Source organism: Mesoplodon bidens (genome assembly GCF_964165515.1).
Source record: "Mesoplodon bidens genome assembly, chromosome: 9".
Lineage (NCBI taxonomy): Eukaryota > Metazoa > Chordata > Mammalia > Artiodactyla > Ziphiidae > Mesoplodon > Mesoplodon bidens.
The window spans coordinates 20,941,539-20,960,204 of record NC_138166.1 but is presented as its reverse complement, the minus strand read 5'-3'; the positions used below and the strand labels follow the sequence as shown (position 1 = coordinate 20,960,204).

The 18,666-nt window shown below is 49.1% G+C and overlaps 1 protein-coding gene across 5 annotated transcripts in view; it reads right to left on the bottom strand.

Moving 5' to 3' along the window:
- Window positions 1–18,666, bottom strand: part of CCM2 (CCM2 scaffold protein) — a 55,836-nt gene that overhangs the window by 5,979 nt on the left and 31,191 nt on the right. For all 5 annotated transcript variants that reach the window (XM_081244442.1, XM_081244443.1, XM_081244445.1 and 2 more), the window contains 3 exons: window positions 5,005–5,088; window positions 4,103–4,286; window positions 566–702 (listed from right to left, as the gene is read on the bottom strand). In XM_081244442.1, coding sequence (XP_081100568.1) covers window positions 566–702; window positions 4,103–4,286; window positions 5,005–5,088 — 405 coding nt within the window. The remainder of the gene's footprint in view (window positions 1–565; window positions 703–4,102; window positions 4,287–5,004; window positions 5,089–18,666) is intronic.

Sequence of the window (18,666 nt, the reverse complement as noted above, 5' to 3'; positions counted from 1 at the left end):
GGGGCAGCTCTGCCCCTGGGACACGGGGCAGTGTCTGCAGGAGCTTCTAGCGGGGACAGGCCAGTGAGGCGACCCTGTGAGGAACAACTCCCCAGCTGGAAGGTGGGCGGGGCTGGGGAGGAGGGATGCTGATCAGAGGCTACCTAAGGTGGGGCGGCCCTGCTTTGATCTCACAAATGTGAAAGCTTAACAGAAGGGTATCAAGGGGCTCCCCGAGGCTGGTGGCTCTTGGGTGGCCGAGGTGGGGCCCCAAGCCCCAACTCCCCACTCCCAAGCATCTTCCCCAAGGGCACAGCTTGGGGTACAGACCACAGCCCCCGTCCGTGTGGGGGAAGGAGGGGTGAGGCCCACCAAGAGAAGAACAAACCAGCAGACTGGGAGCCAGTGGGACCTGGGGTGGGACCTGGGTCAGGTGGTATAGGGGGCTGGATCAGGATATAGGCGGGGCTGGCTCTGGTGTGGGTGGAGCCTGGACAAGCTGTAGGTGGGGCTGGGTCAGGATATGGGGGCGGGGGATGGGCAGGCCGTGGGCAGGGCCTGGGTACCAGCTGCCAACCCTGCTCACCTTGCTCTCCACGGCCAGGATCACCAGGCAGCATGCCTCCACAGGCCCCACTCCGCTCTCCGACAGGGAACCTGCGGTGAGGCCTCTGGAACTTTCTGCACACAAACTCTGGCTGGGGGAGATGCCGGGGTCCTGGGCTGGGAAGTCAACACCGTGGCAGGTTAGGGCAGGTGTGGGAGCTCAACAGCAGGCTCTGGGCGGCCCCTACCTGACTCAGGTGGGAACAAGCCGAGCCAGGCACACCCCCACCGTCCCCTTCCCTTCACGAGAGCACCCTCCCATCCTCGCTCCCCTGCCACTGCCCACTCAAAGCCATCACCTTACATGACCTTCTAGCATCTTTGCCAAAGACAGTGCGAATATCTTAGGCTGAGATATGAAACTGCTAATGTTCAGCTGCTTTTGATCTACACAAAAGAAAGCATCCACAGGGTTCTAGTGACAAGGTTAATACACAATCCTGACAAGAGATGGGGAAACGAGGCACAGGGGGCAGAGCGCCAGGCCGAGGGTGCGTGAGGGCCAGAAGCCAGGTAGGGGTCTGGTCGTGAGAGCCCCCGCTGTGGGCCTGACACTGCACACCGCCCCCTCACACACAAGGTCTTGTGGGACGCGAGGGGGAATTCCTGAAGTGGGAAGGGGGGCCTGGGGCCCAGGGAAGCTTCTACAGGAACAGGGCTCCAGGCCTGTCTGAGCGGATGCTCAGACACACCTGGGAGCAGGAAGTGGATGGAGGTGAAGGCTTGAGCTCCCCTGATGCTGGGGTAGCTCAGCACAAGCCCACCGGGAAGGGAGACCACCCGAAGCTCAGACACGGCTGAGAGACGGGAACCCAACCGGGAACAGCCATGCTTGGGGTGGATGGGCCTGCAAAGACCAGGGCTCTGAAGGGCAGGGCTGGCCGCACCCTGTGTGGAGGCTGAGCCCCATGAATCCCACGGTTAGACCCCGGACTGCACCGTCCCACAGACCCATGGGCCACAGGTGCTGAGCGGTACCTGAAGTGGAAACTACCCACAAGGTCTCAGTTAGGACAAAGAAGACTGCGTGAGCACTCACTAGCAACTGTTACCCTGACCTCGCTGACGTGATGTCTGGACATAAAGAGCTAAATGAAATACATTAGTAACGTTGATTTTACTTGTTCCGTTTTACTTTTTTAGAACATTTTTAGTAGCTTTGCGGCTCGCACCCGTGGCTGCTCTCAAGGAAGCAGACATGTGGCTCCAAAGCCACGCAAAGCAAGCCCCCTTCCAGTCCCCCAGCTACATCCAGCCACAGGCCTACAGGCTGTCCCCACAGGTGCCGGTTCAGATCCACTGTCCACTCTCCTACATCCATAGAAACATCCTTTAATGAGATGTCTGCATGCTCTCCGAGCTCTGCCTGCCACACGGAACCTCCTGCAGCCAGACCTGACCCCTACCCCTGACCCCGTGTTGTCCCAAATGCCAGCAGAGCCCGGGCTGAAGGAGGCACACAGCCTGCGGGTAGTAGGCACTTAGTAAGTGTTAGCTACCACTGCCGGCACCTGTGCTGAGGACGGCCACGTGCCTCATTTCACACACAGCGCGCGTGATGGGCACAGGAGCCTCTGAGAGACCAGGAGGCCCCCGGTCTGGAGGCTTCCCTTCTGGGCCATCTGCTAGAATGAGGAGGCCGCTCCAGGACATGGAATTCATTCTCTTCCTTTAACTTGAAAGCTCTCAAAGCCCTGGGCCCTGGTTTTCATCTTTAGGGAAGTTTCTCCTATGGAGCCCATCCCCTCTCTTAGAAATAACTGGGTTACCTGTCTTCCTAGTACTCTGCTCTGTGCTTAACGCTGAGAAATGTCCTGGACACAAGAAACCCAGGGGCCAGCTCGCCTCCTACCGGCCCAAACGCCGGGAGGCCCGCAGCCAGAGCGCTCTCCTCATTGCTCGGTCCCTAGGGAGGCCCCAGACCTCGGGCCTCCTGCGGGGACAGTCCCCTGGCAGGGCACGGCAGCTACCACGGCGCTGGGCAGCACAGGTGGAAGCAGCTACACAGCCAGTTCCTCAAGCAGCCGCCACCACCCACCCACCGGGCGGCCATCTGCTCCCCATTAGTCCAGGAGCAGCAGCGGAAGTAAACAGAATCCTCCTGACAGGTTTACTGTGGGGATTAAACGAGATCATGCACGTCACACGCTTTCTACTATTGAGCCACCTTCAATTGTCATTTTTGTAGCTTGAAATGCAGCTTCATGTGGTTCAACCTAAAATAATGCCTGTCGTTAAATGGTAGCTGCTCACTGAACACAACACGGGGAAGTGAGGAACGAGCAGAGCACAGAGGGGCTCTCGCTCCAAAGTGCAGCACGACAGAGCGGGGTGCGTGTGAGTGCGTGTGAACTAGCGAGTGTGAGTGTGTGGGGCCCGTGTGAGTGCATGCGAGTGAGTGCGGGGATGTACATGGGTGTTACACACATGTGTGGGAAGTGTGTGTGCGTGCTGCATGTGACGCTGCAGAGGGGACGCTAAGCCACAGCCACACGGAGGAGAGGGGCTGTAGGAATCCCGGCAGCCACCTGCGCAAACCGCTCCAGTTACCTGTGCACACGGGCCCGCAGCATCCCCAGCAGATTCACGGGCCCTTGCACGGGAACCTCCTTGAAGCTCGAGGAGTCAGTAATGAGAAAGCTCACCAGGGCCCTGGCTCTTAAGAAGCCCTCGGATCCCCATGAACTAACGACCTCAAGCAGAAATACAACTCTGCACTGCCGGAAGCACAGCGTGCGACCCAGGCCGGTCCAGCGGGCCACCCTCACGCCCCGCCACCGGCCCTTTGGAAATGAGCAGCTCCGGGGCTCAACCCAGCCGCCGCCAGAGCCTAAAGGAGCCCAGGACGGCGTCCATGCTGCAGCGATAACCTGAGAACTGCCCGCCGGGAAGGGCACGGCATGTGTGAAACTGTGATTTCTCTCCTCATTTCTCGGGGACTTAGGCCAGGGCTCTGGACCTGCGAGGCAGCCAGTCCGGCAGTGCCAAGTAAGGCGGCGCTGCACCCTCATCGCCAGGTGAGAGGAGTGGGCTGGGTGAGGGGAGCTGACAGCTGGTTTAAGGTTCTCTCTGCTTCTCCTACACGGACACACTCAGAACGTCTCGCAGACACTGCTGGTCTGGTCTCATCTTTGCTTCGTCCACTTTGGGAAGACTGCCTGGCCAAAGGCAGGGGCTGAATGTTGGCTGGGCTGAGCTGAGGCCCACCCTCAGCCTGTGGAGCCACCTGCGCCCGGGGCTCTACCAGGCCTGGGTGCCAGCGGCCACGTCAGCATCCTGGACGGGGGCCGCGCTGAGCGACAGTGGCTGAGCTCAGCACCTGTTCCCCACAGCCTCCTGGGTCACTGCCCTTCGCTGGACAGAGGGCTTCTCTCAGGCACAGTGGGCAGCAGTGGCTGACCCACCGCTGTAGAAACTGTCTCCAGAGCTCCATGAAATCCACGGACTCACTCCTCAGGACAGAGGCGTGGTCGGCATCTGCCAAGGACCCTCCTGACCCCGCTCCCCAGGTCCATACCTGTCTTTAGGACCACCAGGTGTGAGGCGTCATCCCGCACGTAGGACACAGCGGCGATGTCATGGATGGGGACCCTGAGGATGGTGTCCTCCCCGTCCCTCCAGGCCAGCTTGACGTTGTAGGCAGACAGGCTGATCACAGCGTCATGCTCCTGGGTCAGGTGTCCGGGGAGCTGGTGGGCTCTCTGGAAGGAACCACACGGCATCAGAAACACAGGGCCCGGCCGCGGGCTCCCCTGGGATCCCACGCCGTGTGTGGCACATGCAGCCCACACAGCCAGTGCTGACTCATGAGCAGAGCGCTGCTCCCTTGAGAGCAGCCATGCTCGCCCCCAGGGCACTGCTGTGTTCAAACCACGTTGGGGGGTCCTTCTGGAACCGCCTTTAGACTCAGACCTGTGGCGTGTGGTTTGGATATCTTGAAAACGTGAATTGTGAAACAGCCCAGAACCACCAGGAGCGAGTCTGGAGAATAAAGCTCATGTTCAGACTGAGGAACAGTCTTGATAGCCAAGGGCCAAGTGCACCCTTAACATGATGGGACTCGGTCATCCCTCACAGCCATGAAGGCCCAAGGTCAGAGGGCCAAGAGCTGGTGTCAGAGAACAAGGGTCAGAGGTTGGGGTTAGGAGGTGGAGCAAACTGAGGGTCACAGGTCAGGGCTGGGAGGTGGAGCAAACTGAGGGTCAGAGGTCAGCGTTAGGAGGTAGAACAGGCTGAGGGCCAGAAGTCAGGGTTAGGAGGTGAAGCAGGCTGAGGGTCAGAGGTCAGGGTTGGGAGGTGGAGCAGGCTGAGGGTCAGAGGTCAGGGTTGGGAGGTGGAGCAGGCTGAGGGTCAGAGGTCAGGGTTGGGAGGTGGAGCAGGCTGAGGGTTAGGAGGACAGAGTCGGGCAGATGGGGTTACCTTTGCATTGTCTATGTAATGCAGGATTTCAGTCCTACTGGAGGGATTCAGGTATCCTGGGATGGATGTTAACTGACCTAAGTACTGAAAGAAAGTGGAGAGAGAAAGTGCCATGAGAAAGGGAAGATGAACCAACACCACCATGGGCCAGCAGAGCACCGCGAGAGCCTCGCGCATCCCCACCACCAGGCCCCTTGGCCGCAGTCCCAGCTCGCAGTGGGGGACTCCCCAAGGTGGCGTGCTCCAAATTTTTAGCAAAATCTCTACCGGCCGAGGAGAACACTCCCACACTTCCCACCAGACTGCATCAATGTTGTCGTCAAAGTCCTGTCTTAAGGACACCTCAAAATTAGTTTGGTGGAATCTGGATTCTAAAAGGACAGACAAGGGACTTCCCTGGCGGGCCAGTGGTTAAGACTCCAGGCTTCCACTGCAGGGGGCCCTGGTTCAATCTCTGATAGGGGAACTAAGATCCCACAAGGCGCATGGTGTGACCAAAAGATAAAAAGAAAAATAAATAAAAGGACAGACAAGGATGGCTTGTGTGTCCGGGTCATGGTTGGAAACTGAAAACAATGGTTCTGCACAACCTGCTAAAAGTAAACGTGTTAACTCACGAAGGGCCAGGCAGCAGAGTAGTGAGCACAGAGAAATGAAGTGACACGAGGCCATGAAGCACCTGCCTAACAAACCTCAACGAAAAGGGCCCCGAGTGCGGTACAGACACAGTGCTGCTTCAGCTGTGTTCACGTCACATCTCCACCAATTAACACAGTCTTTAAGTGTGATTTAATGGGTTACTGATTTCTCTTAAAGCCAACATTTCTCATCCTCTCACTAACTCGAATGTTTAAGGTCGCTGTTAACAGGGTGACAACAGACTTCCTGTCTCCAGTCCGTCATCACTCCTGTCCTCACAAGAAAAGAGATGAACAAACTGAAAAATCAACATGTCTTCTCAGATCCATCAGAGAACAAGGTCACAGGGCAAACTGCTGCCCCCAAAACTGGAGAGAGCAATGGGGGACAGAGAATCACAGCCCCCGGGGAGAAGCCACAGGAGCCGGCCTGGGAGGCACACCAGAAGGGGACTGACCAAGGGCTGGACACGGGCACAGACAAGCTTGAGACAAAACTCTGGGGGCCAGGCAGGAAGGCCTCTTTACCTCAGCTCCTTTTACCTGAATCACCATACCCAGCTTTCAACAAAAAATTATAAGGCATGGTAATAGGCAAAGAACACTGAACACACAGGGCAAGCATCAGAACCAGACTCAGATATGGCAGAGATTTTGGAATTATCAGACCAGGAATTTAAAACAACTATGATTAACATGCTAAGGGCTCTAATAAAGTGAACATCATGCAAGAATTGATCGGCGATGTAAGCAAAGAGATGGAAAATCTAAGGAAAAAAATCAATGGGAAATGTTAAAAACCAAAAACATTACAACAGAAATGAAGAATGCTTTTGATTCATTCACCAGTAGATGGACACAGCTTGGAGATATGTCAGTAAAAACTCCCCAAACTTAAAAGGAAATAGAAAAAAGAAAAGAAGGGGGAAAAAAAACCCAAAAAAGGAATAGGGCTTCCCTGGTGGTGCAGTGGTTGAGAGTCCGCCTGCCGATGCAGGGGACACAGGTTCGTGCCCCTGTCCGGGAAGATCCCACATGCCGCGGAGCGGCTGGGCCCATGAGCCATGGCCGCTGAGCCTGCGCGTCCGGAGCCTGTGCTCCACAACGGGAGAGGTCACAGCAGTGAGAAGCCCGCGTACTGAAAAAAATAATAATAAAAATAAAAATAAAAATAAAATAAAAAATAAAAGCACTTCCTCTAAGATCAGGGACAAGACAAGGATGTCCACTCTCGCCACTAGTATTCAACATGGTTTTGGAAGTCCTAGCCACGGCAATCAGAGAAGAAAAAGAAATAAAAGGAATACTAATTGGAAAAGAAGAAGGAAAACTGTCACTGTCTGCAAATGCCATGACACTATACATAGATAATCCTAAAGATGCCATCAGAAAACTACTAGAGCTAATCAATGAATCTGGTAAAGCTGCAGGATACAAAATTAATGCACAGAAATCTCTTGCATTCCTATACACTAACAACGAAAGATCAGAAAGAGAAATTAAGGAAACAATCCCATTCACCACTGCAATAAAAAGAATAAAATACCTACGAATAAACCTACCTAAGGAGGTAAGAGACCTGTACTCAGAAAACCAGAAGACACTGATGAAAGAAATCAAAGATGACACAGGGCCTCCCTGGTGGCGCAGTGGTTGAGAGTCCGCCTGCCGATGCAGGGGATACGGGTTCGTGCCCCGGTCTGGGAGGATCCCATATGCCGCGGAGTGGCTGGGCCCGTGAGCCATGGCCGCTGGGCCTGCGCGTCCGGAGCCTGTGCTCCGCAACGGGAGAGGCCACAACAGTGAGAGGCCCACATACCGCAAAAAGAAAAAAAAAAAAAAAAAAAAAAAAAAGATGACACAAACAGATGGAAAGATATATTATGTTTGTGGACTGGAAGAATCAACATTGTGAAAATGACCATACTACCCAAAGCAATCTACAGATTCAATGCAATCCCTATCAAATTACCAACGGCATTTTTTACTGAACTAGAATAAAAAATCTTAAAATTTGTATGGAGACACAAAAGACCCCGAATAGCCAAAGCAGGCTCGAGGAAAAAAACGGAGCTGGAGGAATCAGACTCCCTGGCTTCAGACTATACTACAAAGCTACAGTCATCAAGACAATATGGTACTGGCACAAAAACAGAAATATAGAACAATGGAACAGGATAGAAAGCCCAGAGATAAACCCACGCACCTATGGTCAACTAATCTATGACAAAGGAGGCAAGGATATACAATGGAGAAAAGACAGTCTCTTCAATAAGTGGTGCTGGGAAAACTGGACAGCTACATGTAAAAGAATGAAATCAGAACACTCCCTAACACCACACACAAAAATAAACTCAAAATGGATTAGAGACCTAAATGTAAGACCGGGCACTATAAAACTCCTAGAGGAAAACATAGGAAGAACACTCTCTGACATAAATCACAGCAAGATCTTTTTTGACCCACCTCCTAGAGTAATGGAAATAAAAACAAAAATAAACAAATGGGACCTAATGAAACTTAAAAGCTTTTGCACAGCAAAGGAAACTGCTAACAAGACGAAAAGACAACCCTCAGAATGGGAGAAAATATGTACAAACAGCACAACTGACAAAGGATTAATCTCCAAAATATATAAACAGCTCATGCAGCTCAATATTAAAAAAAAAAAAAAAAACCAATCAAAAAGTGGGCAGAAGGGCCTCCCTGGTGGCGCAGCGGTTGAGAGTCCACCTGCCGACGCAGGAGACACGGATTCGTGTCCCGGTCCGGGAAGATCCCACATGCCGCGGAGCAGCTGGGCCCGTGAGCCATGGCCACTGAGCCTGTGCGTCCGGAGCCTGTGCTCCGCAATGGGAGAGGCCACAACAGTGAGAGGCCCGCAAACAGCAAAAAAAAAAAAAAAAAAAAGTGGGCAGAAGACCTAAATAGACATTTCTCCAAAGAAGACATACAGATGGCCAACAAACACATGAAAAGATGCTCAACATCACTAATCATTAGAGAAATGCAAATCAAAACTACAATAAGGTATCATCTCACACCAGTTAGAAGGGGTATCATCAGAAAATCTACAAACAACAAATGCTAAAGAGGGTGTGGAGAACAGGGAACCCTCTTGCACTGCTGGTGGGAATGTAAATTGATACAGCCACTATGGAGAACAGTATGGCAGTTCCTTAAAAAGCTAAAAATAGAACTATCATATGACCCAGCAATCCCACTACTGGGCATATACCCAGAGAAAACCATAACTCAAAAGGACATATGCATCCCAGTGTTCACTGCAGCACTATTTACAATAGCCAGGACATGGAAACAACCTAAATGCCCATCAACAGATGAATGGGTAAAGAAGATGTGGTACATATATATACAAAGGAATATTACCCAGCCATAAAAAGGAACGAAATTGGGTCATCTGCAGAGACGTGGATTGACCTAGAGACTGATACAGAGTGAAGTAAGTCAGAAAGAGAAAAACAAATATCGTACATTAACGCATATACGCATATGTGGAATCTAGAAAAATGGTACAGATGAACCAGTTTGCAAGGCAGAAATAGACACAGGTGTAGAAAACAAACATATGGACACCAAGAGGGGAAAGCGGGGGCATGGATGGTGGTGGTAGTGGTGGTGGGATGAATTGGGAGATTGGGATTGACATATATGCACTAATATGTATAAAAATAGAGAACTAGTAAAACCTGCTGTATAATTAATAAATAAATAAATAAATAAATAAAAGAGAAGCCACCAGGATGAGACGCCCAGGCACCGCAACAAAGAGTATCCCCTGCTCACCACAACTAAAGAAAAGCCCGCACGCAGCAACGAAGACCCAACGGAGCCAAAAATAAAATGAATAAAATAATACAAAACAAAATAACAAGAAGTATAATTGATATGTTAAGAAAGGAGAAACAATGGAATTATTAAAATGCTCAAATAAAACCAGATAAAGCAGAAATTGAGTAGAAAACAAAACAAACAAAGAACAAGAGCAACAAATAGAAAACAATTATAAATATGGAAAATATTAATCCAACTATGTCAATAATCACTTTAAATGTGAATCATCGGAATATACCAATTAAAAGACAAAAACTGTCAGGCTGGATAAAAAATTCAAGACACAAGTATATGCTGTCTACAAGAAACCGACTTTAAAGAGGGGTATTACATAATAAAAACATAACAATCCTTAATGTTTATGCACCTAACAAGAGAGCTTCAAAAACACATGAGGCAAAAACTGATAGAACTACGGGGAGAAACAGATGAATCCACTATTACAGCTGAAGACTTAAATACCCTCCTCTCAGAAATGGACAGAAAATGACAGATCCAGCCGGCAGAAAATGATTAAGGAGAAAGGTGAACTCAACATCTTCCACCAACTGCGTATAACTAACATCAACAGACTGCTTCATCCAACAACAGCATTCAACAGAATACACATTCTTCTCAAGCTCACACGAACATTCACCACGATAGAGCACATTCTGGGCCATAAAACACACCTTAACAAATTTAAAAGAATAGAAACCATACAAAGTATGTCCTCAGATCCCAGCGGAATTCTTTCTTTTTTGGCCGCGCTGTGCGGCTTGCAGGATCTTAGTTCCCTGACCAGGGATTGAACCCAGGCCCCCTGCAGTGGAAGCGCAGAGTCCTAACCACTGGACCACCAGTGGAATTCCTTGAAAGACACAATCTACCAAAATTCACATAAGGAGAAATGGATAATGTGAATAGGCATATAAGCTATTAAAGAAATTGAATCAATAATAACTTTCTAAAACGGCAAGTATCAGGCCCAGACAGATTCACTGGTTAATTCTACTCAACATTTAATGAAGAAACTATACCAATTCTCTCTAATCTCTTCCAGAAAATGAAAAGAGAAAACACTTCCTAACCCATTTTTTGAGGCAGCATTACCTTAGTATCAAAACCAAAGATACTACAAGAAAGGAAAGACCAATATTTCTCATAAACATAGATACAAAAATCCTCAACAAAATATTAGCAAATCAAATCCAACAACGGATAAAAAGAATTATAAACCAAAAGCAAGTGGGATTTATCCCAGGTATGCAAACTTGACTCTACACTCAAAAATTATTAAATGTGATCCACCACTTTAACAGGCTAAAGAGAAAAATCATATGGTATCAACAGATGCATAAGAAGCATTTGACAACCTCTAATATTCATAACAAAAACTCTCAGCAAACTAGAAATAGAGGGGAACTTCCTCAACTTGATAAGGAACATGTACAAAAAACCTACAGCTAACATCAATACTTAATTGTAAGAAGCTCTAAGGTTGCCTAAGACCAGGAACAAGGAAAGGATGTCCCCTCTCACCACTGCTTTTCAATACTGTATTGGAAGTCCTAGATAATGCAGTAAGACAAGAAAAGGAAATAGAAGGTAAAGATTGGGAGGGAAGAAATCGAACTGTCTTTGTTTGCAGATGCCCTCTCTGACGGGGGAACCAAGCAGGCAGGTTACTCTGGGGATTATCAAATGCAAGCAAGGTAAACACAGAGGCCTAAGCCAGTTCACCTACTGCTGTGCCAGGCAACCACCTGCCCACAGAGAAGAAAACTGGCACAGAGAGAAGAGGGACTGGCAGAAGCTCACGTAAGGCACAGAAGCAGATACAGGCTGAGTCTAGGCACAGTCAGATGAGCATCCTAAACTTCACAACAGCTGCATTCAAAAGCTGTTCAGTGTGTGCTGGGTAGCTCCAAAGGGAAATGCATACTCATTCTAAAAAGTTTTAGATTTTATCCTTTCTAAGCTTGGGGTGAGGGGGAGAGAATAAAACTAAACTGTGTATTAGTTTCCCCACTCTCTACAGGGCTGAGAATCCACCCCTCTGACAGAACAGTTTAGAAATAAATAAGCAGCACATCTAATTACTGGCTCATACTTAAGGTTGTTACAAATGAACATTCCAGAACGTTGTCACAGATGTGCAGCTAGCAGAGGCCTTTCTATCTTCTTCTTTTTTTTTTTTTTTTTTTTTTTTTTTTGCAGTACGCAGGCTTCTCACTGCTGTGGCCTCTCCCATTGCGGAGCACAGGCTCCAGACACGCAGGCTCAGCGGCCATGGCTCACGGGCCCAGCTGCTCCGCGGCATGTGGGATCCTCCCGGACCGGGGCACGAACCTGTGTCCCCTGCGCCGGCAGGTGGACTCTCAACCACTGCGCCACCAGGGAAGCCCTATCCTCTTCTATGTGTTCATGTAAACCAAATGCAAACCCTTCCTTAAATTTATCAATATTACCTTTCATCTATTCTCACACTTCCTGATTTCAAAACTTACTACAAAGCTACAATAACCAACAGCGTGGTATTGGCATCAAGACAGACATTCAGAGCAATGAAATAGAATAGAGAGCTCAGAAATGAACCCTCATATACAGTGTCAGTTGATTTTTGATAAGGGTGCCAAGGCCATTCAATGGGGAAAGGACAATCTTTTCAACAAGTGGCACTGGGAAAACAAGACTCCACACGCAAAAGAATCAAGTTTGACCCTTAGCTAACACCATACACAAAAATTAACTCAAATGGATCAAACACCTAAATTTAAGACCTAAAACTATAAGACTCTTAGAAGAAAACATAGAAGAAAAGCTTCATGACATTGGATGTGGCAGTGATTTATTGGATATGATACCAAAAGCACAGGCAATAACAAAAGGTGGAAGCAACTCAATTCTTTATGGAAGAATTGGATAAACAAAATGTGTTATAAACAGTGGGATATTATTCGTTAAAAAGGAAGGAAATTCTGATACATGCTACAACAAGGATAAGCTCAGGCACAAAAAGGTAAATACTATATGATTCCACTTATACGAGGTATCCAGAGTAGTCAAATTCAGAGGGACGGAAAGTGGAATGGTGGCTGTCAGAGGCTAGGAGGAGGGAGAAACGGGGTTATTGTTTAATAGGTACAGAGTGTCAGTCTGGCAAGGTGAAAACAATCCTGGAGGTGAATGGTGGTAATGGTTGCAGAGCAACGTGAATGTTAGAACACTTAAACTGTACACTTAAAAATGGTTAAGATGGTAAATTTTATGTTATGTGTATTTTAACACAATTTAAAAAACCTTTAATGTGGAAAAAAAGCAGAGGCAATAAGAGAAAAAAATGACAAACTGGACTTCATCAAAATTTAAAACTTTGTACATCAAAGGACACCATCAATAGAGTGCAAAGACAACTAACAAATGGGAGAAAATATTTGCAATCATATATCTGAAAAGAAGTTAATATCCAGAATACACAAAGAACTCCTATAACTCCACAACAAAAAAACAAACAACCTGATTAAGAAATATGCAACGGACTTAAATAGATATTTCTCCAAAGAAGGTGTATAGATGGCCAATAAGCACATGAAAAGATTCTCAATATCACTAGTAACTAGCGAAATGCAAATCAAAACCACAGTAAGATACTACTTCACACCCATCTGGATGGCTACCATCAAAACAGAAAATAATGTGTTGGTGAGGACATGGAGAAATTGGAACCCTTGTGCACTGCTGGTGGGACTGTAAAATGGTACAGCCACTATGGAAAACAGTATGGTCATTCCTTAAGAAATAAAACATAGAATTAGCATATGATCCAGCAATTCCACTTCTGGATATCTATGTAAAAGAACTGCAAACAGACAATAAAACTCTTAGAAGAGGGCTTCCCTGGTGGCGCAGTGGTTGAGAGTCCGCCTGCCGATGCAGGGGACGTGGGTTCGTGCCCCGGCCCAGGAGGATCCCACGTGCCGCGGAGCGGCTGGGCCCATGAGCCATGGCCGCTGAGCCTGTGCATCTGGAGCCTGTGCTCCACAACGGGAGAGGCCACAGCAGTGAGAGGCCCGCGTTAACGCAAAAAAAAAAAAAACTCTTAGAAGAAAACATAGGGCAAAAGGTTCATGATATTGGATTTGGCAATGATTTCTTGGATTTGACACCAAAGGCACAGGCGACAAAGGCAAAAAAAAACAGACAAACTGGAGTTCAACAAGATTTTAAAATTTTGTACATTAAGAGACACTATCCACAGAGTAAAAGAGCAACCCACGGAATGGGAGAAAATATTTGCAAATCATATATCTGACAAGGGATTAATATCTAGAATATACTGAGAACTCCTAAAACTCAACAAAAAACACCTGATGCCAAAATGGGCAAAAGATTTGAATAGACTTTTCTCCAAAGAAGATACACAAATGTCCAATAAGAACATGAAAAGATGCTTTAGATCACTAATCATTAGAGAAATACAATCAAAACTACAATGAGATACCACCTCAAACTCATTAGGACGGCTAGTGAAAAACAAAACAAAAACAGAAAATAACAAGTGCTAGCGAGGATGTGGAGACACTGGAACGCCTGTGTACTGTTGGTGGGAATATAAAATGGCGCAGCTGCTGTGGAAAACAGTATGGAGGTTCCTCAAAAAATTAAAAATAGAATTACCATATGACCCAGCAATTCTACTTCTGGGTATAGATAAACCCAAAAGAATTAAAAGCAGGGTCTCAAAGAGATTTCTGTATTCCCATGTTCATAGCAGCATCGTTCACAATAACTACAACATGGAAGCAACCCAAGCGTCCACTGATGGATGAACGGATAAGCGAGATGTGGTATATCCATACAATAGTATATTGTTCAGCCTTAAAAAGGAAGGAAAGGGCCTCCCTGGTGGCGCAGTGGTTGAGAGTCCGCCTGCCGATGCAGGGGATACGGGTTCGTGCCCCGGTCTGGGAGGATCCCATATGCCGCGGAGCGGCTGGGCCCGTGAGCCATGGCCGCTGGGCCTGCGCATCCGGAGCCTGTGCTCCGCAACGGGAGAGGCCACAACAGTGAGAGGCCCGCATACCGCAAAAAGAAAAAAAAAAAAAAAGGAAGGAAATTCTGCAGTACATTACAACACAGGTGAAACTTGAGAATATTATGCTAAGTGAAATAAGCCAGTCACAAAAAGACTAACAGTGTATGATTCCACTCATATGAACTTCCTAGAGAAGTCAAATCCATAGAGACAGAACGATGGTTGCCAGGGGCTGTGGGGAGGAAAGAATGCGGAGTTTTTGTTTAATAGGTATAGTTTCAGATTCACAAGATGAAAAGAGTTAAGGTAATGGATGGCGGTGATGGCTGCACAACCACGTGAATGTATCTCATACTACTGAACTGCGCCCTTAAAAATGTTTAAGATGGTACATTTTATGCTATATTTTAACACAATTAAAAAAAGAAAAAAAACTGAAAGCAGAGACCCAAACAGACATTTGTACATCCATGTTCATAACAGTATTATTCACAATAGTCAAAAGTTGGAAACAGGGCTTCCCTGGTGGCGCAGTGGTTGGGAGTCCGCCTGCTGATGCAGGGGACACGGGTTTGTGCCCCGGTCCAGGAAGATCCCACGTGCCACGGAGCGGCTGGGCCCGTGAGCCATGGCCGCTGAGCCTGCGCGTCCGGAGCCTGTGTCCGGAGCCTGTGCTCCGCAACGGGAGAGGCCACAACAGTGAGAGGCCCGCGTACCGCAAAAAAAAAAAAAAAGAAAAAAGAAAAAAGTTGGAAACAACCCAACGCCCATTGATAGATGAATGGATAAATAGTATGTGGTGTGTGTATATATATATTGCACTGAAAAGTTCTGAAAAGAAAAAGTTCTGGAAATGGATGGTGGTGATGGCTACACAACTACGTGAGTATACTTAATACCAATGAAATATACACTTAAACAGTTAATTTTTTTTTTTTTTTTCTTTTTGCGGTATGCGGGCCTCTCACTGTTGTGGCCTCTCCCGTTGCGGAGCACAGGCTCCGGACGCGCAGGCCCAGAGGCCATGGCTCACGGGCCCAGCCGCTCCGCGGCATATGGGATCCTCCCAGACCGGGGCACGAACCCGTATCCCCTGCATCGGCAGGCGGACTCTCAACCACTGCGCCACCAGGGAGGCCCTAAACAGTTAATTTTATGTTATGCATATTTCACCACAATAAAAAAATCATATCCTAGCTTCACTCAATAATTGCATTTGCTAAAAACCTTTTGAATCATAATCAGTATTATACTGTGTATTAGTTACCACTTCTAGATGTGTATCATCCCAAATTATTAATTTTGCTTAAATTCAAATAGTAATAAAAAATATATTGACTACGTTGGGGTCATATAAAAGTGCCCTGGTGTTATCATGTCTGCAGGACTGTACAAGGATTGCCCCGCCTCCACATGGCCTGGGGGACAAAAGGTCACCACCACCGTCTTGCCTTTCTCAAAGTGCCACCACACTTCAAACTCAGGCTCACAGATCACCAAGAAGGATTTACTTTCTTCACAGAGGTGAGTCCTCACTCATTGGAGATTTTTTTCGCTGTAACATATGTATTAGTAAAACATGTTTTGTCAAAAAGGAAAATTGCAGCTCTCATTCCTGCTGTAACTCCAGATGGGACAAAGTGTGCCTCCTGGGCAGTTCTCACAAAAGCCTTCCCCACCGTCCTGGGCAGTCCCCTGCCAGTCCTGACCAACGTGCAGCGCCCCCTTCAGCGACGTCAGGGACCAGCCCACACCCGCCGTGAGATGACATGGCGCGGCGTGCTGTGCCGGTTAACTGATCATAGCACATTCAGGTCACAGCTGCAGAGGGATGAACGTGATGGAACAACACAGACCAAGGGGACATCTGACTAGTGGTCACATCAGCTCCATCAGCCCTGGCAGCAAAAGCCGTACTGTCTTGGGCACCCGCTAACCCCACTGCCGTTCCTGCCGCCCTTATAGAGACTGCAGCCAACACAGGAACGTGCTGGTGAGCTCGTCACTTCAGCTCTAAACAGCGGAAAGTATTTCCAAAAATAATTGCTGATGAGATACAAGAGAAGTCCATTTTTATACTGAGCCGAAGTCAGCCTCCCTATAACATCCACCTATTTGACCTTGATCAACAAGTTTTCCACGGCAGAGCGTGGGCGCTGATGGAACGGCAGGACTCTATGAGACGTGGGATGGGGACACCTAGGTAGATGCACTTGAGAACCTCAATCTCATATTCTTCTCAGCACTCTAGGCCTGCAGAAGTGGTCCAATCCCACTTGTTACAAGCCACAGGACCCCCACACGCACATACGCACACACACACACAGCCCTTGCTCACAAACGACACACGGGCCTCACTGGGATGGGCACCTTTCATGACGATGCTGTTCTCCTCAGGGTCTGCCCCGTCTGCCCCTCCTGGCCATAAGACCTGTTCCTGGGATCAAATCTCAACATAGCACGATCGGGACCCGCTGGGAAGAGAGACTGAACACTGATGGAGCAGCAGGTGCCAGATGGAGGTGGATGGACCGCCAGCTGGATGAGCGTGTCTATGGGGCTCTGCACTTAACCCTGGTCAGGGGCCCGGACACGGCTCTCATGCACTGCAAGCACAGCTTAGAAGCTCAGCAAACACAAGGCCCATGTTAAACTCAGTGGAGATTGCAGAACTGCCGAACCAACTGTGGATAAAGGTTCCAAAAGATGCAGAGAGGTGGGCCCGCTGGACGGGGTCTACCGTGTAAGACCTGGAACCCCACGACTGCCCCTGCTACTTGGGAGGGCTGGGAGGACACCCCACCCTCAAGGATGAGCTGGAACGAATGGGCTGGCAGGGGTGCTGGCACCACCCAGCAGCTCGGCGGTGGCTGTTCTCAGGGGGAGAGCTAATGGGGGAGATGCTTTAGCACTAGGCTTCCTGGAGCGAGGGGGATGACAGGACCCTGCGAGAGCAGAAGCCCGGGGGCAGCCCTCAGCCACCAGGAGCAGGGCAGGCAGGCGTGCTCACTGCAGCGGGCAGTGACTGTAAATGGCCAAATGGCGGGGCGGGGGCTGGTATGCAGGCCCCACAGAGATGCAACTAGAGCAGAGGTGTTCCCAGGGGCCAGGGAGCTGCTGGGAGCCATGTACACAAACAAGGACACCGCCACTGAGCGTGCTGCTCCAACGCAGAGTGGCCGTCTCTGACCCGGTTTCCAGTCCCAGGAAGTGCCTGAGGGAAAGGCCAAGCCCAGGAGAAGGAATCTGTAACACCCACACGAGTGTGCGCTGCAGCAACGCCCCCAGTTCCCTCCGAAGGGACTCACAGCCACTCACTTGGGTAACAGTACACGGGGGAAGGAAACTGTTCGAGGCTTGGAAGAGAGGGTCTGAGACAATGCTGAAAGGCAGGGGCCCAGACCACCGGCAAGGTCCGCTACAGGGTCGGGGCACATCCAGGAGGGGACACCTGCAAGGATGCCACACCTCCTCAGAACGCAGGGCACATCTGGAACCAACAGTCATTACACCACGCCTGGTCCCCAGTGGACAGAACGCATGGCTCTGGGCTCCAAGGTACGGCAGCAGGAGTGGCTCTGAGCACCATCAATCCAAGAGACCCACTTGGGGAACGTGTGCTCCCAGCCCTGAAACTTTTGGCTCCATGTGTTTTGAGAGCCTGGCTCTAGGGGTAAAAGGCTTCTACCAGGGGACACAAAAGGGATCTAAACTTAAAACCGCAGTCACCTCCTGATGCCAGCAGACAAGCAAGCAGAGAAAGGTGGTACTGTGCTGCAGGGGCAACCGGCCCAGATCATGATGAGGAGGTGGGGAAGCTGCTACATACTGGGGACAAAGAGGTGCCTGTGTGGCCTTCAGGGGCCCCTTACATGCCCATCAGTGGGCAGATACACATCTTTTTCCTCTGCTCCATCCTGCTTCCTTCCCTCCCCTTCTCCTGAGAACACACCCTGAATCATCAAACACAATCTCCAGTTTCAGGCCCTGCTTCTAGAGAACCGAGACATCTCTGAACAAAGACAAGCGACAAACAGGGAAAACCTTAACACTAACTTCACCGCGAAGGGCAAACTCACCTACCACACTGAGCGCTAGGGAAGACGTATGGGAAAACCACCAACCACCCGACAGAAAAATGGCTGTAGAAAG